The sequence below is a fragment of the Excalfactoria chinensis genome, chromosome 17 (assembly GCF_039878825.1).
Source record: "Excalfactoria chinensis isolate bCotChi1 chromosome 17, bCotChi1.hap2, whole genome shotgun sequence".
Lineage (NCBI taxonomy): Eukaryota > Metazoa > Chordata > Aves > Galliformes > Phasianidae > Excalfactoria > Excalfactoria chinensis.
Window position 1 is genome coordinate 6,919,327 of NC_092841.1, and position 25,334 is coordinate 6,944,660.

General features: G+C 39.5%; 1 protein-coding gene across 1 annotated transcript in view; it reads left to right on the forward strand.

Moving 5' to 3' along the window:
• The window catches only part of CEP112 (centrosomal protein 112), a 131,795-nt gene that overhangs the window by 59,326 nt on the left and 47,135 nt on the right, over nucleotides 1-25,334 (forward strand). The window contains exon 21 of the mRNA XM_072351644.1: nucleotides 18,552-18,782. Within this exon, the coding sequence (XP_072207745.1) occupies nucleotides 18,552-18,782 (231 nt within the window). The remainder of the gene's footprint in view (nucleotides 1-18,551; nucleotides 18,783-25,334) is intronic.

Here is a 25,334-nt window from a genome sequence, read left to right on the forward strand (position 1 = left end):
GTAGTTGGGGCTTTATGTAATAATAATACAAAAATTGTTGAAATTGAACCACGTTTGACAGCAGTAATGTTAGGGATACATACAGAGGTATTACAGCAGTGGTGCTCTGAGACAGGAGAAGAGGCCATTTTGCCTTGCTGAATGAAAAGTGGATTTGCTGGGTATTTAAAAAAGAAAAATTAAGTAGTAATTAGCGTGAATCATGTATGTGTGCCTTGGTTTGAAGGACTACAGGTTCAGTGTTCAGGGAGCGATGTGAAAGCACCTTCGTTAAAGGTATTCACTTCTGTTTTTTTTCTAAATCCTTCCCATGTGAAAGTAGAAAATGTTTAAAGAACGCATTTTATACAGCATTACTAAAATCAGATACGGATGAGTACTGCAGAACAATTCATTGTACTGCTGCTGAAAAGATCCATGTCTCTTTCCCATAGGTCTTTAGCTACTGTAAAGCCAATATACAAAACTGTTCCATTTTATTCAGCTATGTATACTTTTATTAATGTTTTACTCAAAACCCAAATATAAAGAATACAGATTTCAGTGCGTTGCGAGGTATTGTTTAGTATAACATTATGTTTCTTTGAATAAGAATTTAAGTGTATTTTCAGGAATGGAACATGATTTAAGCAGATCACCTTTTGTGTTCCTGATGAATTTCAGGATAACAACTGCATTGCACTTCAGCTCTTGGGTTTATCTATTTCTAGGAGGCTTACTTTGATTTTTTTTTTTTTCCACCTGGGGTTGTAATGCTCAGGGAGGAGTAAATTGACATGTAGGTCAGTAAAAGTCAGAGCAGTACAAAGGCTTTCATACCACGCTGTGTTCTTGTAGTCGTTTAAATCCTATGTGTTTCCTATGAACTGCCATAATATTGCTTAAATAATAGTTAATAACAAAGGAATTTTTCTGGGTAGAAAGTCAGTTTTAAATCACTGCTTGTATTTAATTCAGATTTTGGATATGAGCTGGATTTTTCTTTTTAAGAAAATTTTGAAGCGATAATTTGGTCATTCATTCCTCACCTCTCTCTACTTAATTTTAGTGCACTCGTCATTTTGCTAACTGGGGAACTCCCTGGATGACAGTGCGCTTTCTTTGTTTTAATGAAAACAACCTTGCTACTGAATCGCAGGCTTTTGGAAGCAAGGCTTCTGACTACAGAGAATAGAAGATGTTTTTTCTACTGTGAAATAAGATGGCAAGGTTAGGAAATCTTCACAACCGATGCCAGCTGTGCTGTGGTGGCTGTGCCAGCTGTGCCCTTGGACTTCCCCTTTATCCTGTGGCTGTCATTCTTTCCTCAGCATCTGACACATACCCTTAACCAGCTCAAAGATTTTCATGTTCCAGCTGCTGTACAGAGTTGGATCACTTTCATGCTTGTTCTCTGACCGTTGACCTTTGGGCAAGAAGGAAAAAAGTACCCTGTAGCTTCAAATACAGTGCTCTGCACTAATGCAAGAGGGGAAAGAAGTTCCTTGAGGAAACCAAATTCTTCCTTTGCGTTCTGTTGCACAGTAATTCCCAAATCCACTTTTTTTTTTCATCCATTCATAATTGGGTCAAGAATAATTTGAACACCGAGGCACACTTTGTTGCTTTCTGTCACTGATGTCACAGTGTTTAATTTTAACATATACTGTTTGTTATCTCAAAAACTTGGCTGCTTTGAGAGAATGTCAGTGGTGTTTGGAGGTTTCTTAGGACTCTCAATAATCCATTACCAGCTGGGAGAGAAAACCTCTGGCAGTTCTAAACTTGTTCAAATATTCACACTACGAAAAGAAGTCCAATTTTATATGTATATATACATAAACAAAGAATGAGCTGGAGGTGATGAGAAGAGTTGAGAAGACATTTTTGTGTCTGAAGTATCTGTTTCATTTTTCCTCTCTTGCATTTTGCTCTTCACGTTCTCCTCTTGGCCTCCACCAGCCCTTTTCCATTCATTTTCTTGAAGACCTGCAGTTCCTTTGCAGGCCTCCTTCATAGGATATCCTTCCACTTTTCCTCTGGCAATCTGCATTGAAAATTCACTCTTACTCTTGTACACTGTGATCCTTCTGCAGCTGTTTTGCCTGAATTAGTTCTGAGCTCTTTGTGAACCTGTTGGGTTCAATAATACACAAATAAAAAGGCAACGATCGTTGTTTTCCTTCAAGCAAATTGTTGGTGTGCTTATGGATAGTCAGTGTATGAAGTGTAGGGGGAGAGATCTATCCTGTCTCTTCCTATGTATGCTGACTAAATATATATAATAGTGTGTATGGGCATATATATAGTCAGCATATATATCTGTGTGCTCCATTTGTATTGTATGCTTGTCAGATAGAGAGCTTGATCAACTATTGACACACGTTTGGTAATAACTAAATACCCCAGCGTGTGCGCAATTTCTGTCCATGTGCAAAAGGAACTTTTCAGTGCTGTATTAATACAGAAAGAATCCAGGAGCCTTTGTTTCACAGTAGATGACTTCCTTAAACCTTGATCTGTGAGAACCTACCCTAAATCTCTGATCAGCTCGGTTTTACTTTGGGTAGCTATTCTGATATCTCCAAGCATCGGTTTCCACCCAGATGCTCTTCCAGTATCAGTGGAAGCAGTTTATTTGATTGTGTCTGGAAGGAACAGATAAATGCGCTCTGTGAAACTTTCAGATGTTGATGGTGCTACTGAAGTCACTTCTGTATATAACTTTAAGTAAATAAATTCTATGGCTCGTTTTTTCTTTGACTTCTTTTCTTCTCACAATAGAAGATGTCTTTGGCACGAGAAGAAATGCACTGCTTGCTATGCAGGCTTTCTCTACAAACAATCTAAATCATGGAGTCGCAATCTAAATATTTGTTTGTTTTATTTTACTTGGAGAGTAGCTTTTGGGCTGACAGTCAGAGTTCTGCAGACAGACAGCAGTTCCCTTTGAGCCTTTCTTAAACAAAGGCTTTTAGCTTTATTGCAGCATGTTTAATTTCCCACCGGTCAAAGCAAAGTAATGAACGTGACTGTTGATGTAAAACATTAGAAGTACCAAATATTTGTTACAGCCCTTGCATGATTTCTCTTGGTTGTTTTTTATAGCAGGCTGAGTCTGGGTGAGGGTGGATCCCACTAATGAGGAGTATCTCCTAAAAATCAAGGATCTGATGAGGGGTCCTTTAGTGACACTCAAACAAGGCTTCAAGCCAGTCAGCCAAGAGAGGTGGCCAAACCCATCATTTCATGGGGAAATACTCAAATACTACCCCAAATTGGGCTCTAGCAAGCGATGTAGCTGGTTGTAGCTCTTCTTGAGCCAAACGTAGAGGATGGGTGTGGAAAAAAAGCGAACTGCAGTGCAGACGTTCATTGAAATAAAAGGGAAAAATAAGGCTTTGCTCTTAAAGCCAGAAACCACGCATCTCAGGCTGGTGAATCCCTCCACCAGGCACCTCCATTGAGGAGAAGGACCTCAGCCTCCTGTGCACCTTCCCTTTCTCTGCTGTGATAAATCTTCTTGCCACCTTTGTTGTTTTGTGTCAAATGCTCAGCTCCTGGTCCCCACTTGGAAGCTGCTGCTCCCGTTTGAGATGTCTTTCAACACAAGGCTGTTGAACAGGCTATAAATATCTGCCACTTCCTTGCTTAATGGAATCACTGAAGCGTTCCTGTACTGGAGGGGTGATCATCTATGATCCCTTCCATGTTTTTGCTTGATTCTCACTTTTTACAACATGATTGGAATTAGACAGCAAGCAGTTTTCAGTGCAGGAGGTATGACTTTTCTTGCTCCTGTATCCTTTTGTACTTGAGAATGTTCAACATCTGAAGTATTTACTATGGCTGTTTTTGGAAGCCATGCATAATGGTGCATAAATTGCTGTTTGCTGATCAAATATGCTAAGTTAGCTTAGGACAGAACTGACATTTTGTGCTGTCTACAGTGTGTGTAAAAGAGGAAGCAGTTGCCATAGAAACTAGCTCATCACTTAGTACTAAATCTGATTCTGAAATGGAGCTCTCAGCAAAACAGACTTTGTATAATGTAAGATGGAATATATGGTAGTTCCTACACTGTTGTGAACATTTTATATAATTAGGTTTTTTTATTTGAAATATAGGCATCTACAGCGATGGCGTGTGCAGCGTCACTGCAGAAGGGGCAGGGTTCGTATCGCATGGCAGTGTTCTGTTTTACGCCAGTACATGCTGCTTACTGAAAAGTGATTACTTCCTAAAGAGGAGTTAAATAGAATAATTTCTCTGAGGTGGAAAAAACCCAAACAAACAGAGTTCAGTTTTGCCTATTGGCTGAGTCATGGATCTTTATGCATGGAAGTTTTTAACAAATACACTGGGTGTGGCTTTGCATGCGTTGGTGTGAAATGGTTTTTAAAATTATAGGAAGGAATATTAAATTGATAAATGAATTAATCTTTTCCTTTATATCCCACTGAAATTCCTATTGCTACAACTTGGATCCGTAGCTGCTTGTCCTCACAGTGCTGTTTTCAGGAGGAGTTTGCTCCTGTGTTCTCCGTGGTTCTTCCATGCACTCATCTGAGAACAGAAGCTCCTCCTCAGCCCTCTGCTCTCTGGGCTGAACAAACCCAGTGCTGGAAATGTATGGAGCAAAATTCATTTTCCAGGGATGAAGGGCAGGATGTTCTGTGTGTGTGACTACCACCTGAGGTGCTAAGTATTGTAAATCAAGCAGTTTAATTTATTACAGCTTACTTTTTCTCTTGTCTGTTTTTCTGGAGGAAGTTTAGCCAACATCAACTTTGTCTCCCTTCCTTAGGTCAGCAAATGAATTTGCTCTCTAATTCCATTCACTCACTGCTACCACAAATCAAGTTTTGAACAGTAGTCCAGCCATTACACGATTTATCTGATGCGGGAGATTTTATGATCCATTTGGTTCCTCGTTTCAATGGTATCATAAATACCAAACAAAGACTGAAACACCAGATGAAAAATTATGACTACCAGTAGTTTGGAACGTTAACATCACTTGTTTTGGTAATATTGCTGGTCTTCAAACAATAAGATCCATATGGATGCTAATTTCTCCAATTTTGAGCAATGAATACAGCCTCTTTATGGTTTAAGTAACGATATTACTCAATACCACTGCAGGATCCAATAGACTCACGATGAGGTAATAAATAGCCATTTTGGAGATGTGATTATTTGTGTTCTTTTATGTGGTTTGTGATGGGGGAAGGAGAAATCACAAAGCCAGAGGAAAGCTTTGCCCTCTCCTGTAGCTGACACACTTTGGCTGAAGATATGTCAGTTGAGAAATACGAGATCATCTGTACAGCTCCACACACGCCCACATTAAAGTATTGCAGAGGAACCTTCAAGTGGAAAACCAGTAACAAATTGCAGCTGAACTGCTTGTGGCAAACTGCCCTGACCTGAGCGCCCATCGATCTGCTCTCCTTCAGTCAGGAGGAAAACAGAAGACACCTCTGGTTTTGCTCTGTTTCATAGCAGGAGCTTTGTGGTGAGGGGAAAAAAAAACCCCATCATGGGTTATCTTTATATCTGCAGATGGTGTTACTGGCACAGACACCAGGCTGAGTACTTCACTGTTAATCAACTTTGCAGCTGTGTCTGTAGCAACTTCTGTCTCAGTTTCTGCCTCAGATGTTAGGAATTTGCTAAGCCGGCTGCTGAGGGTCAGCCCCTCCATAACCCAGCTTGGGGACAACACTGCCTTCCTCTCCTCTGCTGAGCAGGGCTCTGCTCAGAGCTCTGTTTGATCCCAGAGCAGGGCCAGCTGCATCCTACATCATGTTTCCCAGCTTGCTTTGTTGCTGCCATTTTGTGGTTCTGATTTCCCCTATGGCCAGGTAAGGGCTGGGTTTTAAGTTCTACACTGAGGAAGTTTCAGGTAGAAAATACTGCCTGTCTCCTCAGGTGTAGGCTCTGCATGTGTGCTAGGCACGTGTGTTCGGGCTTACAGAATTGTGTGTGCCTTCTTTAAAGGAACAAGTTAAAAACTGCATTATTTTAAAATGCAGTGAGTGTTTTCAGTGTGAAGTGAGACGGCAGAGCTGTTCTTTGGCCCAGTCACCTTTGAAGACATGGCTGTCATCCCACTTTAATAAATAGCATTTCTTTATTTGGGAAGAGTGGCACAAACTCTGACAGTGATTTAAGGTCTCTCGTGTTGATTTCATGAGGAAAAAATATTTTTTCGCAGTATGACTTTAAAGCAGACTTTTTTCTCCCAATTACTCTACATGCTGGCAGCAAATTAGCTTTGAGGGAATATTGTGCAGATCATCATTCTCTGATGTACTGGGGAGTCATTTTTGGATCTTTTAACTCAATCAGACCAGTGACTGACACTGTTCAAGTCTTCGGTTTCTGTAGATTTGAAAGACTTTCTTTTGACAAGGAAGGTGATAGGGAGGAAAAAAAAATAGAGCCAAAGTACAAGAGTACAAGAAATGATTGGCAAAGTGATGATATCATCAAGTGTTCAAAGCCTTTGCAAATTGAAGCTTATTAGGCTGACATTTTGTCTTCTATTCAGCACTAATTGGAATCATGCCTGGTTGCATGATGTGGAAGGCACTTAAAACCTTGGTGTTTATCATGACAAAATGACAGAAATTGATGTCAAGGATGCCGTAGATTTCTGTTTAATGGAGAAAACAATATATTTCACATTGAAATTACGTGTCTTGTTGTATTTACATGTATGAAAGTCACCCTGAAATACTGCAAGTAAGATGCCTTTTATTTTTGGCCCCTAAAATATTGGCTCAGTGGCAAATATTCAATGTTAAGTTTTTAAAGTTGTTTTCCAGAGCTGATTAAAGCAGCACTGATGTAGCTTTTAAAAAGCCAGAAAAAAACCCAAACAAAAACATAAACAAAAAACCCCTGACACAGTGCTTTTACTTGAAACAGATCTGAAAATTCCAGGAAGAGTGAGCTACAGCCTTTTGTATGGGTGATAGAATTCTTCTAAAGTCGTCTCTGACAGCCTGAATTCTTTTGTAGTCTGTGTTTTCTGGTGTATTGGCATCTGTAAAATGAATTTAGGAAAGAGAAGTAGAGAGGAAAGTGATTTTTGGAAAGGCAGCCAGTACAAGTGCACAGTGTATGCTGAAATATTTGACAATAGGTGCATGTCTTCCTGCTGTACTTGGCATTGTCAGGGATATTCAAGTTCCAGGCGCCTGCCTTGATGATTGGGGTGCATGCCTACAGGCTGGGATGGGGTAATGCACGTGGCCAGCATGTTGTTGTGCATCTTCATCCCATTCCTTATGAATGTGACTTTGGATCTTCAGTTAAACCATCAGTGTGATATGAACCGATTATTTCTTCAATAGTTAATGGAGATGACCATTTTTTGGCTGAAGTCATTACCTGAGTATTTGTAATGACATGACGAATGTAATGTAATTGTGGCGATAATGATGTCCTGATCATTACAAAGCAATATTTAAAGAAATACCAATTCAGCCCAATCTGGACACAGTTTGGAATTAATGGTTGTTATGTGACCAATACAGCTGCCTGTTGGTTACCATAAATTCCAGCAATCCTGGAAGTAACAAGATGTTGACAAGTTATACTTTAGGGGCTGATTTGTATTTGTATATTTGTATTACTGGAATCTTCTCAGAGGTCTGAGTCAAAGTCTTGTAGGGAATTCCCTCTAGAAAAAAAAAAATAAAAATCAAAATTTAACAGCAACTTCTAACTGCTGTTTTTAATCTGTTGGCTATGAATATTGAGGGTTGAAGAGGGAGAAAGGGACTGGATCCAAGTCACCAATGTGCTATTGGCAGTATTAGAGAGACAACGCTGGTTTTCCTACTCAGTCAGGTGGGTGACAGTGTGTGTTTATATGTATGTATGTATATGCGTGTGTATGTATTATTGCCCTCTAATGGATAGAATCTGAATGGCTCAGCTGTGCGTGCCTGTATTCCTGTAGCAAAACATTACTTTCAGGTTGTCTGGTATTTCCCGCTGTAGAATAATCTTGTAAATCTTGTTCTGATACATCTTTTGCAGGTAATGTTTCTTTAGTTTGTGAAAATAACTTGAAATCCAGACGAAAGTCCCACAGCTCAGAGAGGGGCATTTCTTCTCTGAAGTTTCATTTCCGTTTTATTTCAGCCAAAGTACCATCTCTTAGAATTTGCCATCTTCTTTTCTTTTCTTTCTTTCTTTATTTCCATAGTGGTAAAATAGTAACTGAATATGAACAGAAAGTGCAGGTTGTCTGGAAACTGGATTTACAATTGCCTCCATCACTTCTCACAAAGCTCTGCTAAGATTCCATACCCATAATGTTGCTGTACATCAAGCTTTAGTTGAGTCCATCATACATCTATTACTTTGGTGTCTGATTAATAAGCTGAGTCCAGTACATTACATACAGTACATTAATCGAATTCCCTTGCAATGACTGTGTTTTCCTATGAATGACTTCCTCAAGGTGGGATACAATGAGACGTGCTGTCCTGGCTTTCTCTCTGCATCAGGGTTGGATGCTTCCCTGTGCCTATACCAGCCCAGCTCTCAGTCAGGCTTTGTCAGAGGCTGCAAGGTAACTGGTTGCAGGCTTTGGGCTGCTGCAGTTTACATTCATGGTGAAAATAGGGGAAAACAAATAAATAAATACACGCACATTTTGACAGAGCTGCAAGAGCATCTTCTCAGCCCAAGGCTGGGGACCTTATCTGCATTTATAAATAGTAGTGTTTTTCTTCTGAATGCGTTTCCTAGCAATACATGGGTTGGTTTGTTTGTTTGTTTTCAGAAGAGTTGTTTGCACTTACAATGCGCTGGCAGCCATCGTTTGTATTGTTTAGGATCAAATGAGGGATTTTTCTGAATGTTATTTTGATTTGATTTGATGACATTGTTCGCCAGTGAATTATGAAAGCTGTGATTGTTTGGTGCACAAGAAGGGCATAAAGCGTTCCTCGGTCACATGCTCGCTTAATGCATGCACATTGTGATGGCAGTGGTAATAGCACCATTAAAGAACAAAAGGTAGCAACACATAGTAGCTCTGTATCTGGCCAATCCCCTCAAATTACCATAAATATTTGAGCAATCTGAATAGTTTTAGACTCTGTAGTAAAGCTTTCCTGTTCTTATCTGCCACTGAAGGAATGTGGAATAAAGTATTCCTTTAACCAAGTATAAAAATATGTATGCTATGCAGTTATAATCATATGTCATTAATCAGAAAATACTGCAGTAACTCTGACAAATTAAAAACACAAGGATGTGTCTGCAAGGGCTTTTTCAGTCATTAAAAAGCTGCTTCACCTCTCAGGCAAACTATTTAATGGCAACTTCTTGCTCAGTGTACTGACATCTTCAAAGGCTCTGACATCTGTCGGCCTTTGAACTACCATTAAAAAATATTATCCCATTTCCATTCTTTTATGCCCATTTTTTTAATTATAGCCCTTCTTTCAAGTTAGGAACATGGTTGGTTTAAATGATGCTGTCCTTTCGTTTTCAGCCACCCAGCTGCGGTTTGAATAAATTGATGTAGAATCAAAGGCGGGACTTTAAAGGGAAAAGGTTTGATGGACTTGGACTCCGAACCAGATGAGGTTTTATGATGAAAAGGGTTTAATCCCAGCACAGGCATCGCTTCTATCAGTCGAGCAGTACAAAGCGATTCATATATATAGGTTCATGAGAAATGATCTATTTTTTTTTTAAACAGCACAGATCTCTTCAGGACTTGCAAATGTGGCATTAGCTAATATTCAGAGAGCTGATTTCCTTTCATCCACCAGAAGCTTATGATTATAGTACAGTTCTCGAATTGGAAATGAGAGCTGCAACACAGATTTAAAGCTATGCTGTCTGATTTGTATTCAATATACATGTCACTGCGGGACAAGCCAGTCTAGGCCGAGCTGGTTCAATAAAAGGAAAAACAGTTTCAGCATCTGCAATTCTTGGGGGGGAAGGTACCAATTAATTCTTACCTGCCCTACCCAAGTATTGTGTCAGATACTTACCTTACTGCTGTCTCTAAAACTGTGCAAGCAAACCCTTGTGACAATATTTCTTTGGCATCTTTTGCATCAGACATTGAGAGCAAGTGCGTAGCATTAATCAGTAATGGCTTCTAATGCAGTCATTTACATGGGAGGCAACGTTTGCTTCCGTTCATGGGTTTCAAGGAGGCTTAGCAGAGACAGCTTTGCTATTCCTTTATAGCAGTAGCCCTTATTAATGCAGTAATTAGGCGTGCATATGGCAAAATCTGAGATCTCTCAAGAAATTAATCAGGTGCTGTTTGTCAAAAATACCGTCTCTTGGTACCAGAGAAATAATCTCTCTAATAGTTCCCTGATCTTTGTGCTCACATTAGCTGAAATGGGTGCGTAGGCACTATTTCTTACATCTCAGCAATCAGATTGCATCCTTCAAAACAATGCTGCTTTCCAGAAAAGTAAAAGCAGTAGATTTCAAAAGTCTTCTAATTATGTCCTCTTAAGAGCCTGGGCTTCACTGTTGTACAGAAGGACTGCTGCTGCTTCTGGTCAGCAGCTCCCTGCCGCCATCATTCCCTGCCAGGGTTTGCAGTTTAAGGGTAATGCATTGGTTTTGATCTTCTGCTCTCTTAATGCCATTAAGAGCATGTTTTGTCTTGGCTTTTATGGGGGTGGTGGGGAGTGATGGTGCTGGTAAGTAAATATAAGCATGGAACTGTATAAATGGCCACATTCAGTAGGTTATTTTATTTTGGTGACATTTAACAGGATTTTCTCATTTAGAACCTATTTAGATTTTTTATCTTTAAATGGTTTGTTTATTAAAAGAACAGTAGATTCGAAACAGTGGCATAAATAGGTCTGAAGACATTCTGGCCCTAGGATGCAGTAGCCTGTTTGTCATTCAGAAAAGGGAAATGGCATCAACTGAAGTCAAGGACAGAGAAGGATGAAAAGGATAGAGATCAATGTAAAGGTGCCAGAGGAAGATACTGAGCCAAAAATACTCTCAATTTCAAGAAAAGAAATGTTATGCACACAGACTTTATTTATTTTGTACAGATCATCCTGTGATTGATCTTGTCTTTCTGAACTGGGAGCTATAGCACCATGCTTCCAAAAGGTCTCTGAACTCAGAGCAGCCACTGCAGGGCTGCTGGGAATGGTGCAGCCTGCACTTGAGGATGAAGGTGCAGAGTGGGAGCCTGGAAGCTGTGTGCTGTGCACCAAGGACACCAGAGGTGCTGGCAGCTGCTGCCCTTGGCTCCAGCCTGACATCTGGGTTGGAGTGCAGACTTGCTTCTCTAGCACTTTCATCTTCTTGCGGATCTGAGAAATGTAGCTGTTTGATATAAGGATTGACCCTAAAGATAATCAGCTTGAAGATGTTTCTTCCAATGTGGTACTGATTTGAAAAAAGGAGAAAGTCAAAATCAGCATTCAGATGTGTAATTTGGTGTCTTTATGTATGCAGCTAATATGCTACTACTGGTTAATTAGCAGAAATACTACAAACTACTGTTGCTGCCTTGCAGGAATGCCTTTGTGGGTTTATTTTGAAAGTGAGAAGCTGATCAGCTCTTTAAAGTCTAAACCTGTAAATTACAATTTAAAAAATAAATTCTGAAGCTGATGGATTTCAGATTTCTGTCCACACATATATTCACTCATGAGACTCGGAATGAAGACTTCAAGCTTGGTTAAAGACTGTCATCTTCATGTCTAGTATGGCCAGGACTTGGACAGGATCATGTACTTTGAGTCCTTCTCCTGTCCTTCAGATACCCATTGGGATGGACATGGTGGTGAACAGGGTCTCATGTCCATGTTGTATTTCTACAGGTATTCAGGAGGGGGAAATGGCAATCCTCACATGTACAAACAGCATATTGCTTAAGTTTTTTTAATCTGTATTTGCCTTCTGTTTGTTCTGTTAAGCTTCCAAACCAATGGCCTTTCCATTGCAGTCACCATAAAGGGCCCTATGGGATGTACAGGGTAACATTTCTGGAATGCTCTAAAGATGTATGTGTTTTGAATGATAATTTGAACAAACAGCCAAAAGAGAAATGAGTGAGTGCTTTCCTGTTCTTGTTTTCCTGCTTTCAGTGAAGTTTTGTCATTAGTTGACAAGGTGAAGACATTTCTCAGAGATAATATGGCCTGTACCTCTCCTGGGGACAAATTAGGAATTATTTGTTTAATTTTGCTGCTTCATGGAGATGAATGTCTGTATTAATCCTTAAATCGGTAATGCATCGTGTCTGCATTTAAATCCAAATTGCATGTTCAAGAAATGTGAATGCTTTTGATGGGTGGATGTCTGATTTTCTTTTTCTCTTTCTCCCCTTCCTCGCCTCTCCCCTCCCTGTTTTGTTTTATTTTTGTTGTGTTTTTTTTTTAAGCCCAATAGTTTGTACCTTAAATCCCATTGACATTTACTGGGATATAGGCAGCTAATTGGCATCTTTAAAAGTCCTGATCTATTTCAGTGCACTTCTTTGGGAAATAAAGACTGAAATTGGTATTTCTGCTTGATGTCACGTCACAGCAGATCATGAAAATATGCTACGCCTTTCTCACATGTACTCATATATGTGGAAATAGGAACGTTGCCTGTGTGTTCAGTGCAACTGTTCCTACTGTCATTGGGATGCCAGTGCCTTCATATTTCTTTTCAATCTCCCAAAATATATGGCAAAGTCAGTGAACAGTTTGGAGTTTAAATTACAGATGGAAATGTTGTCTAAGCACGTTTCTTTGTAGGAATGACATGGATAGATTCTTTTTCATTAATTTTTATTGAAAACAGAGCTGAGAAGAAAGTAACTTCTCTTTATTGTTCTTCATGAGTCAACACTTGTTGGCTTAATCTGTAGAACAAGATAGAGCAAGTACCGTGTGAAGAAATAAAATGTAGTCTGAAGAGATGCTGCTCTTTTCTTAGGACTGCAAGAAGCTCAGAAGTTGGGGTGGGAAAATGAAGTTAGCCCTAGTTTGAAAACGGAGTGATGTTTTGCCTCCAGCAGCACTGTATGGGTATGGGAGTGCTAAGCCTGCCCCCAGCTCTAAAATACTACCGAGCAGAGTACAAAACAAGTAGGGTTGGTAGGTATATACTCTGATCACATTCACAAGTATTGGGCATTGTTCAGAGCATACACAATATTGAAACAGTCCAAGTAAAGAATCTTACAAAGGAGTCTTGATGTTTAAAAGCACCTTAATGCTGTTAAAATTAATAGAATAAATATGCAAGGCAGCAGCTCAACACTTCACTTGGCAAGTCCTAGTGGATGTTTTCAAAAGAGATGTCAGAGGTACATATGCAAAGGTGAGAAAAGCCGGGATTGTGTTGAGATGGAGTTGCTGTACCTTTGCATAAGCCCCGTAATACAAGGACTGAGATTTTACACAGCTGAATAGCAAACATTTTACTGTTAGTATTATGGTTGCCATCTGCACTGCTTCTGCATGGGGTTTTTTTTTTGACACCGAACATGCATCTGTTTCATTTTAGAGAGCTGCTACTCTTTGTATGCTGGGCAGCTTAGTGAGTACAACTATGATTTGCATAGCACTTTTCCTATGAGAAATACCTAAAATTGCTATAATGCAGTTTGATCTATAATCTGTGAGCATCTGATTTATTTATGAATGTATTCATCACTTCATCCCCTCACTGAAGTACATTCATATACAAAGATGTCTTCTGCTGATCTAATTGTGCAACAACAGCAACGTTATGGACAGATATTTTCCCCTCAAGAAGGAGGAAACTTGGACATGCATTCTAATGTGTGCTTATGTATCATTTTGTCCAGCTCTTTTGTATTGAAGTTTTAATTTTGCTGGTGTTGTAGTGTTCCCAGCAAGAAGTAGACTTGTGATCAGGATTGTGTGCAATAGAATCAATGTACTTCAGTGGGTATTTTTTCCTCCATAACAACTTGGTTTTTGGAAAATGATATCAGCACTCCGAGGGGTTGAAGCCTACCTGTTGGCTGTTGAACTGTTGGTCATTCTCACTTCATTTTACACCATTTTATTTATCTGTTCCCTTAATTACCACTTTTATGGGTCTGTGTGTTCTTACCCAAAGGCATTTAAACTTGACAGTGTAATAGATTGTGCTGTGAAAGCTAAATAGCTGTTTATTGCTTATTCCTGCTAATTTGGGCTTTCCCACATCATTACCCGTGTGATAATGTCCACGATATTTGTGGAAGTAGTTTGTTGTACAAACCACTGCCTTTCCCACACTGCATTCAACCTTACTTCCTGACCAAGAAATACAGCAAGAATGCATTAAATCATTCTTCAGTTATAAAGTAATAATGGCAGAAATTTGACCACAATTAGCCATGCGTTATTACGTTAATCACTTGTGTGTTACCTTGAATCTGCCATCTTGGTTCTACTTCCTTGCCTTTCCCTTTCTCCCTCTTATCACTTGCGTCCCCTTCTGAATTTGTGTTTCACCTGTGATTATGATGCTTGCTAGTGTTGATGCTCGGAGGTGTTTTGTCTAGAAAACTGGCATTAAACACTTGAGATACAGGATTTTAATGTCTTGTGAATTATTAAAACAGTTGTGGGGTATGGATTTGGACTTCACATTTCTTCAGATTTGGATTGTAGCTCAAGGAGAAAGTATTGCTGTTTTCAGAATTGCTGTGTATATTTTGAGTCATTGTCACTTCAGAAAGGAGGCACAAGCTTATCTTCAAGCTGGCTGACTTCTCCTGGCTGGGAGGAAGGCAGATGTGCTGGCCCAGTGGGTGACTCAGGATGTTACGTGGACAAAAGGAGCGGAGAGCCACTGGGTTTGTGCCTGCCCCTCAGAAACTGCTTTTGTTGCCCAGTTCCTTTATCTCCTAATGGTGAAAATCGCACGGATGGTTCCCAAAAAAACAGAGATCAAGTGCAAATCTGATTCTTGCTGAGACTGCAATAGCAAGACTCATTAATTTAAACCAATTTTGTTTTGAACACAAACCAACATTACACATCTTTGAAGTTCTTATGGCTGTATTTTTTTTTCTTAGCTTAGAGCTGCAAACAAATATTATTTGTTTACTTTTTTGTAGTCTTTTATGTTAGATACATTGCTTTTTTTTTTGTGATGGTAGAGAAACTTGTTCTATTTCTCAGCACTTTACGAAGCTTTGTTTATTAACAAGAAAGTTAAAGTACTTCAGATTCCCCATTTCCAACAGATAATCTTTCTAAGTCATTTTACACTGAATGTGTCACCAGTTGCTCTGCTGACTCGAAGGGGATTCTTCTCCCATCTCTTCTGGAATGCTAGACTAAAAAGGGGAGTCATTGTCACCACTGAATAACTCTTGTGCTTTGTTCCTTATTTTCCTTTTAATTCTTTTTCATCATCAAAGTGAGGTTTGTTTTTACTGCAGACTTCCTTTCCCTTACTGGACTGATCTCCTTTCAAAAATAATCCACTGTCCAATAACAAATGTTGTTGTTATGTCATCCATCTCTGTCACATCAAGCCAGCATAATGAGACACAAAGAAACAAATCTCCCTTTCAGAGGGTACAGCTGATGGTTTCATATAGAGCACTGCTCAACGAGTGCATCGATTTTTATCTCCTTCCAGGTGAGAAAATGCTGAGCAAGTGTTGGCTCAGAGAGGCAGAAATTGCATATTGGCTATTAAAGTAGGGCTGTTACTTGTGGACTAATATGTTAGGTTATAAGCTTAGTAGAATCCTAGTAGAAAGGATCGTGATGATCATGAGCTGAGTCCATGGAATTGCTCAGAGGTTTGTTTTCTTAAGTTCCATCCAAGCAAAAATTAAAACCTGCAAAATAGAGACCTATGCAGTCATCTCCAGCTGAAGCCAAGTGAGCCCAGCGCAGAACACATTTGAAACTCAGCCTGAAGAGTTACTGTGATCCACTTGAAAAACGCAGGATTCTTTAAAAGAGATGCAGTATTTCAGCAGCAGTGAGGAGCACTAACGGTTCCTATGACTTCATCTGCTGGGGGGAAGCTGCTGAAGCAGCTCCTGCATCACTTTAGATCTGAGCCACTGGGAATAAGGCTGAGTTTTATCTTAACTCCACATTTCCGTGGTTTTGTGAGTTCAAACGCTGTTGAGGGCATTTCAAAGTTATGTGTGTTGGTGGGCTAGATGTGGTTTGCTGTGTCATCCGGTGAGAGGGAGACAGTGAAGTCTATGTGTTCCATCGCTGAGTGTGAAAGATTCAGCCGTGCTGCAGCCTCTTCCTTAGAAACCAATCCAAGGAAATGCTTCATCAGGCTGAAGTAGAAACTCTTGAAAATTAGAAGGAATCCCCCATCAGTATAAGCTGGGGTATGTAAGGAAGGAGCACAGCCCTGCCAGAAAGGATGTGGGGGTACTGAAGGGTGGCAGCAGGGCCAGGCAGGGGGATTCAAACTAAAAGAGGGGAGAATTAGATGGGACATAAGGAAGAAGTTGTTTTACAATAAGGATGATGAAACACTGGCACAGGTTGCCCAGATTTGTGATGGGTGCCTCATCCCTGGAGACACTCAGCTCATGCTGAATGGGGCTTTGAGCACCTGATGGAGCTGTAGGTGTCCCTGATGATATCAGGGGATTTGGAGCAGATGGCCTTTAAGGATCCCTTCCAACTCAAACCATTTAATGATTCCATAATATATCTTCTTTTAATTGGAGTGTACTCACTCAGTTTATTTCTCGTCTCTGTGGCATGTAACTGGACTGAGTTTCAAACTTCAGCAACAGATTTTAATTTGAACTTTTTGCCAGCTTTATATTTTCTTATGCAATTTACTTTTTAAAATTGAGAGCACATGTTTTCCTTCCAAATAACATGCAGTACATTTATTGCCATTTTAAATAGGCCAAAGTGAGTGAGCAACCTTCTCTTTTCTTTCAAGTCTGCTTTTTCCCTACAGGCAAATTGCTGTGGGCTTTTGACCCACCCTCTTTATGACACTATTTCAGCACAGATATTCTTAGTTAGAATTCTAAGTTATCCCTTTGAAACAGGAATAGAAATCACCACCTCAGCTAGCAATTTCTTCAGCTATAGGACTGTTACTCACGCATGTGTGTACATACATACAAGTGTGCCATAAAAATTCATATGAAACCTCTACCTGTCATACAGTTGACTTTAAATACTTGAATTTCTGTTCCACGTGGGATATTCTGTGAGCTGGTGGTTTCTTTTTATTTGTTTTCCTTTATGTTGATGAAGTCATTGTACAGAATGCTTGTATTGTCTGGACCTTGCGTGGATTTGAGCATCCAGAAGAAGAATTCAATGAACAATATTGAGATTCAAATCTTTTGTGGGTTTTTTCCCCCAGAATTACTAAAGGAAACCAAACCAAAATAACAAGAACAAAATCCCAAACAGCAGCAAAAAAAAAACCCTCACAGTCTTTCTGAAGTTTTATATTTCCTGGATTTTCCACTGAAAATTATGTCATCTTGTGTTGTGGGTTTTTTTCTGCTAATACTAATTTGCCCACATTTAAGTCTAATAATACTTTATTAAACCTGACATGTGGAATAGCAGCGATGGAAAGTTTGGGATTCATTTCCTTTAGCAGTTTTAAGATATCCGTGTCACAGAAAGTTGTTTTCTGTCGCGAGTTGTTCGGGTGTAAGCTGCTTCTGCCACTGACTTTGTTTATGGGAAAGAAATCTGGCTGTGAGAACCAGACTCATTTTAAGGTAATTGACAAGAACTGTGTCTGTGATCCCCAGTGTAAGCTTTTCCCAGTCACTTTGGGGAGATTAGATGTCTCTTAACATCATCTTACTAGCAGTGAAGTTGCTCCAAAAGGACTCCCGTAATCATATTAGTTTCGCTGCCATCACCCCGTCTTCAGATTCTTTCTTCTTTCTTAATAGAACCAAATCTGCTTTTGCCATCTATTAGGTCCAACATTAATGCTCTTTTGCATATTGATTACTCTTACTTTACCTGTAACATTCAGCTCACTCTTGTGGCTCCCCAGTTTTGAGTCTGGAAGCTTGGTGCCATTGCTTTTTCCATGTGGCAGTAGAAAATGCTGCACTGTGCTATTTAATATTCCAGTGTCTTTATATAGGAGTTACTGGGTATAGAATGGAGTAAATAACTCAGGAGTTCACTCATTTATCCTGGCTTATCATGTGACTCATGAATGATTTTTCCTTGTATTCTAAATGAGCTTTGGCATGTTATCCTAAACATTGAAGCAAATTTCTTAGGAATCTTCTGAGTTGTGTATTATCACAAAGTTTCCCTTACAGAGAAACAAGTTTAAAGAAGACTTTTTAAAACAAAATGAAGATGAGGAATAATCTCTCAACAAGAATAATTATTACTGTTCCAAGCAGGACTTCCATGGGAATAGCTATTAAAAAACTGAGTGCTACGTTTGTCACTTTAGAGCTTACCATCCTATAGAAATGGTAGCTACTGAGTTCATCAGGGTAGCCCTTCTCCCTGTAAGTAAAGGGCTCTCACTCAAACACTGTATGGTCTTGGGGTATAACGCTTCCCTGAAAGAGCTGTTCTCTGTTTCAGGTTATCCGTGATCTGGAGAACCAAATCCACAAGCTGAGGGAAGAGCTCATTCAGGTGAAGGCTCAGCAGAAGCAGCAGCTGATGGAGCTGAGCCTTCAGAGGGAGGAAGAAAAGCAGAGGGCAGCGCGAGATCAGAAGGCGACGGTCAGTCAGCTGAAAGCAGAGGCTGAAAGGATGGTGCTGGACCTGAAAAAGGCCCACGCTGCAGAGACAGAGAAGACCTTGGACAAGGTAAGGAAATCATCTAGGGCTGCTTCTTGCGGCACAGCAAGTGGGGAGTGATTGCCTCAGAAGTCAGATAACCACAGTTGTGATAATGTAAAAATGCATACGTGTCACTTGAGTTGGAAAAGAACAAGGTAATGTGCTGTACAGCTGCTGTCAGATGCCACAATCACTGTGAGTACGGGACGTTTTGTGATCCTGTAGCTAAAGTATTCTGTCTGAAGATGCGATGGCAGCGGTCACACTGTGGCTGTTATTCACCTTCTGGCTGCTCTGTGAGCAGGATGGCCATGACCTTTAAACTCCAGATGACTGCAAGGGGAAACCCAGCTGAAGACTAGGCTGGTTGCTTAAAGTTTATTGGACTAGAGAGAGCAGAAAGGGCAGCTCTAACTATGCTTTTTCTCCCTCCAAATGTCCCATTCCTGGAGTTGCTCAAGGCAATGATGGATGGGGCTTTGGGCAGCATCCTTGAGTGGGTGACAACCAGCCCATGGCAGGGGACTGGAACTGGGTGGGCTTTTAAGGTCCCTTTCAATTTGAGCTATTTTATGAACATAAGGGAAGTTCAGGCTAAAATTGCCAGGAGATAAGGTCTAGTTGCTAACAGTGTCTGGCCTGCTATTGTCTGCGTGTATCAGGTGAGCAAGTGATGTGTGAAAGGTTTGAAAATAGAAATAAATGTTTCAGCTTCATCATGGCTTCCATCCTTGTTCTGTTCAGAGGGGTCACTGCATATCAGTGCATCGATGGTTTCCTGGCAAAACCTTAATTTACCAGCTTCTGAATTGAAGTGTTTCACTACATGTGGGATGATATGAACTAAAACACGTTAGTTTTATTTCAAAGACTGAACTAAAAAAGCCTACTTAATATTGCTAGTGTACTAAGGGGGTGTGTGTAAGTTGTTGAAGTATCTTTTATATTCGTTAATGTAATGAGTGATACATTTTATTGCCCACTGACGTACAGCGGCACAAATTAACGATCTGCACACACTGTCTGAATGGCCTTTGTGAAAGTGACATTTCATTTACCTGTGTCAGGTTCTTGGTCTGTAATTTTAAACAGCGTCGGGAGGATTATGTTGGAAATCAGCCAGCCTGAAGCCATTAAAATGGCTGTGATCAACAATTCAGAATCTTTTCTGAATGTAAGGAAAGCTCCGCTTGGCATAATTATTTAAAGCCAAGGTCACAGAAAGTATTTAAACCTTTGAAATTCATCATTAAAGGATTAATTTTAACTCAGGAAGACATTGTCATTTTTGCTTAAAAATGGAATTTGAATCTCAATTCTTTTCTTTCTTTGATCTTTTTTTACATGTGTAGTATAGCAAAAGAAAAGTTAACTTCTTTACATCCTCAAATTAAAGTTACAAATAATCCTTCATGGGGAAATATCTTTAATAGTCTTGAATTGTCATTTCTGTCAGAAATATATATTTTTTGAATTTGTTGGATTTTTTTTCCTATTTTTCCAAATAAAATCGCTAATTTGAAGCTTTATTAACTGCTCTTAATTTAACCTACTTCTCTCTCTCTCTTTTTGTTACCTCTAATCAGAAGAGCACACGTTGAGTAAAGAATAAGGGGGGAAAAGAATGTTAGAAAGTCTTTCATAGACATGAAGAAATACCTTGCATTGCTTTCATATCTCCCTCTTATATTCTTCACTTCTGTCTCCCAAATGCAGAGCTGTAGAAATTGGCCACAAAATCCACAAAATCAGAGTAGCTGAAAGGGTACGCTCCATTTAAAGGTCAAAAGGAACAATTTCAGCTAACTTACTTTCAAATCTAGAGCCTATTAAAAGCCTTAGAATTTTAGATAGGGATCTATCTGAGAGGGGAAAAGGAGTAAAGCACCTTAATTGCAGCACGAATCTTGAAACTCGTTTTTAAAACAAGCAAGTCTCGAAATGTAGGACAACGTGGGAGAAAGTTTTGTCCTCCAAACTTAATTCCTTTTGCCAAGTCTTTAAAGATTGTTTAAAAATCCGAGAGGAAGCTGGATTTCACTGTTTAGGCTTTGAAATAGTCATATGGATGTCCAGATTTCCGAAGGTCAGTTCATTCCCATGTGAAGGAGCTCGTTCCTCTGTGGTCTGTTTTGTGAGTAATACTGATTCTTGTGCGTATTGCTTCATGAAATTGGGAAGAATTGTTTTAAAAAAAGGAAAAACTGGCTGAAACTCCAGTGGAAATAAAAACAGTACAAGGAGACATAGGAATCCTATGGTATTGCCTTCCCCATAGCCCTGCTGCAGTGGGAATGGAGTGGGGAGAAGAGTTTGGAGAACCAATTCTCATTGCAGGCACACTGGGCATTTAAATAGGTGTTGGTTTTTGTAGACATCTCTTCCATATTTGTCTAAGCAGTGTTCTTTGCTGGGACCTTTGAAGTTGAGATTTTAAGCATCAGAAAAGATGAGATCTTGCTTATTGTAGTATTTTGGTTAATTTTGTTGGTGATTATGGCATATGATGCCAGAAAGTTCCCCAATGAAAGTAGAATAGTTAAGTTTATGAATGCAGTATGGTACGCTTCCATATGCACAGTTCCATGCTGTTCTATCAAACTAGTTGTCTTTGCTTTTCCTTGTCTGGGCCTGACCAGTTGAAGTATCCCATGTTCATTTTGCATCTGCATCCTTCCTGGTGGTGTAAGAAGTTATAGCTGAGGATATGGATATTCACAGGTCTGATAGGCATTTTTCATCATTTCTATGTCTCCTTCTCTCACAGGGAACCACATGTGTGATGTGGCAATAGGGTTGTGCTGCTGCAGGGCAGTATGGCACATTGCTTTCAGTCTGGCTAGGTTGGGTGCCACAGCCCAGTCCTGTGTAGTCCCTGTATTGCTCACCCTGTAAGATGTAATACGGCTATTGTGTTAGAACGTAGAACATCTTTATCAGATGTGGATAATAAGCAGTAATGTCCTTAATGTCTGATAAGCTGTGCTGGACATGAGTCAGACAGAAATTGAAGATGATAGCATGGAGAATCTGAAGCTACTTATCATGTTCTTAGGACTTCTGCACTTTCATAATATCTGTTATCTGTCTCTAACATAAATATTACTTGACAGTTTCTCCAAATTATTTCTCGTATATTAGCTAAGGAATCTTAAATACCGCTTCAGAGGAACACTTGCATTCAATCATAGTGATTTTGATTTGCTTTTAAAGCTGTTAACATATAGATTTAATTTGCTTGAATTTCATTATATCAAGTTGATTATAGCATTTTCAGATACGGTGGTGACTTTTTTTTCTATTTGAAGTCATACCTCATTACGATGAAATGAAACAAATTATTTAAGAAATAAATGTATTAAACAGACAAACTGCTGCACTGAAGCTCCAGTAATGACTCACTTCAGCAGCAGGGAGTCAGGTGTGCTAGAGGTTGCATCAGCAGCACTTAACAGCACCAGCACTGATCAGCCAGGTGGAACAGACCCTACAAAGCCTATGAGCGTTGTCAGATTTGCCAGAAATTACTGAAAGAAAGAGACAAACTGCATTTCTAAGTGTGTGCAGATGTGAAGCTTGGCTAACGCAACTGTTTGTAACATTTGTCTGTGGTATTTTCTTGGCAAAGCAAATGAGCATTCAGAAAGCATGACCCTAGCAGATCAGTAGACATGCTAACAATGCTCAAAGGAAGCAACCTTGGAACACTGAAAGTAGCTCATAAAAAAGCTCTCTGAGCAGTGTACATGACTAAACTGGAGCGGGAGAAAAGACTTTTTTTTCCCCCCCTCTAAATAATTTTCAGCATTTAGCTTTTTACTGACTTTATTTTTTCTATAGTTAAATAGAGACTTTTTTTTGACTCATCCCGTTAAATCTTTATGCGGCTTCCAGGAACATCTAATTCTTTTTCAGTGCTGCTTTTCTTGTGGAGAAGTAATTTACATTTTTGTGTATTGACTAAAAAAAAAGGAAAGCCCAGCACTTGAGTTCCTTAGCTGCAATTCTTCTGTTACGATACTTTTGTGACTTTCATACAGAGAGGACCCCAGGAAAACGTGCAGCCTGACCAGGGCTGTGCAGACCACTCTGGTAGGTTTTAATGGTGTAGCAGTTACCTGTGCTCTGAGATTTATGTTACTTTAAATCAAACCTGACAGTTACCATGTTTTCTGGTCTATACCTGTTATAATCCACCAACATCTGGTGCTGAGTCTGTGTGAAGCTAAAATGCCTGGGAGATTTGAAGGTGAAAATTGGAAAGGTTAAATATTTAAAAGAATATGTATAAATATACCTCCTTAATTAGGAATTGCTTCCTTAATTAGGAATAAATATTCTATATAATAGTTACATTATTGTGTTTTTGTAGCAGGGGCTTTTTTGGAAATAATAAAATAAAATACAGATGGTGTCGTAGGACCACAGGGTTGCTCAGGTTGGAAAAGACCTTGAAGACCATTGAGTCCAACCACAACCTGACCATTCCACCCTAACAACCCTCTGCTATATCAAGTCCCTGAGTGTCCTATAATTAATGCTCTTGAAGTTCTACGGTTCACAATGAAGATACCGATGATGTGCCCTAGAGACCGTTTCAGCTCTTTTATCATCAGGCTTCATGATGCTACATTCATTAATTGCCAAGCACAGAGCTCAGGTGCCATCTAACTGGGCCTAACATTGGGCACACTTTCATACTGCGTACGCAGGAATACCTTTAATTCACAGGATCTGTGTTGGTGCTATTGTCAGTACTTATGAAGGTGTTGGACTTTTCAGGCCTGGCAAATAAATAAAAGATGAAGAGAAATAATACAACATCTACAATATCTTCAAAGAGATTACAGGGATCCTCTAAGAGATATCCCATTAGAAGTATTGAGTTTCCCCTAAGCGGTTACTTCTGCTCATAAAAAATAAGCATTGCATGTTTTCCATTAGCTTACATTGTTTAATACGGTCTCTGTAGATGCTGTTCTTCTCTGCCAACTGTACATTTCACTAACTACCAAAAATGGTTCTCTTTGTATCTAAAATCTTATGGGAGCTGGACATCACTGCAGCAGTTCTGTAGGTTCCTGTTTATGCTCTTTTCATGATGGAGGCTTTGATCTGATTGACACCTTTCACTTCGTGTATTTCGCATTTTTTAAGTCTCATTGAATCATTAGCTCATTCTCCTTATTTTCACAGCTCTGTGCTGTCTTATTTAGATGTGTTGAATGAATGCCATCTGGCCTAGGTGCCCAGACATGGCAGTCAGTGCAAGCCAAAGCAAATGTTACCCCATGAGATGTATCTGCTTAGGTCAGCATCTACATCAAACTTACTCATTATAGATTTATTTGCGAGAAGGGCTCCATTATTAGGACCAAAATAACATAAAATATCTCTATTGCATATTGAAATTTTGATACAATTTGAAGACACTGCGTATTCTTATTTGCTCTCTGTGTGCCTGTAGTAGAGCAATGCTACAAGTGGCCTTTTTGTTTGATTTTCCTTTTAGTAGAGAAAGAAGTATTTATAAATTAGGGAAGGGATAAAAACACTTTGAGTCCTTCAGAGCCTTTAACGTAAAGAAACAAAAGTGTTCCAGAATGACTTGCTTACAGCTGTAGAACATGTCACGGAGTAATACCCACCTTCATTAAATGGGTGAGAAAGAATTCTAATTGTTTTGAAGTTCTTGTGATCAGCCCGCATATGCTTCATTGTAACGTGATACTAAAGTGCCTCAATTATGATTTGTATATTTTGGTGCCAGAAGGTTTTTTTCTTATGCTAAATTATTAAGTTCTGTCAGCTGCTGGGCTGTCATATAGAGATACAGTAAATCACATTATATTTTGTCATGGATTACACAGAGCAATAAATTTGGGAACAGAGATCAAAGTAGTTTCACAATCACTTCTGAGTGTAGGAGGGGTGTTTAACTTGTAGAAAATCTGATTTAGGTGAAACTGTTGCAGTTCTTGTGTGAATTTGAAATGAATTTGGGTGTCTGGTTGAAAATGAATAAGGTACAAATCCCCAGGAGTTCTCCTGTATTTAGTTCATAAGAGTAAATTCTGACCTACAGCTGCAGGACTAAGAGCAGATAAATAATTAAACATTGGGCACATTAAGTGCCTCACGGTGTCTTATTTATGCTTTTAATTGCCTTTATGATTGAGCAATTCTCTTTTTAATTGGGACTTTTCTGGACTTGGGTACACTTAGTCATTGCTACAGAAATGCTTTCTGGCTCCACAAAGTTGTATTGCTCTTCTTGGGAAGCTTTGTTGTGTTTAAAACTACAAAAAATAACCCCACATAATCTCGCTAAGGAACACAGATTGCTTCACATCACAGATTTGTTAGGGGATTTTGCCTTTCTTTGGATGTTTGTCTTTCCAACAGTACAAGCTCAGTTTCTGTTGGGCTGTCATCAGATGACGTAACTTGGTAATACCAAGTCTGTCCTTTTGTTACCAGTCTTCCTTCTACTTATTAAACCAGATTTTCTCCCAAAGTGATACCTGGAATCTTTTTTGTAGCCCTAATTTGGGCTGGTAGAAGGCAAGGAACACAGAC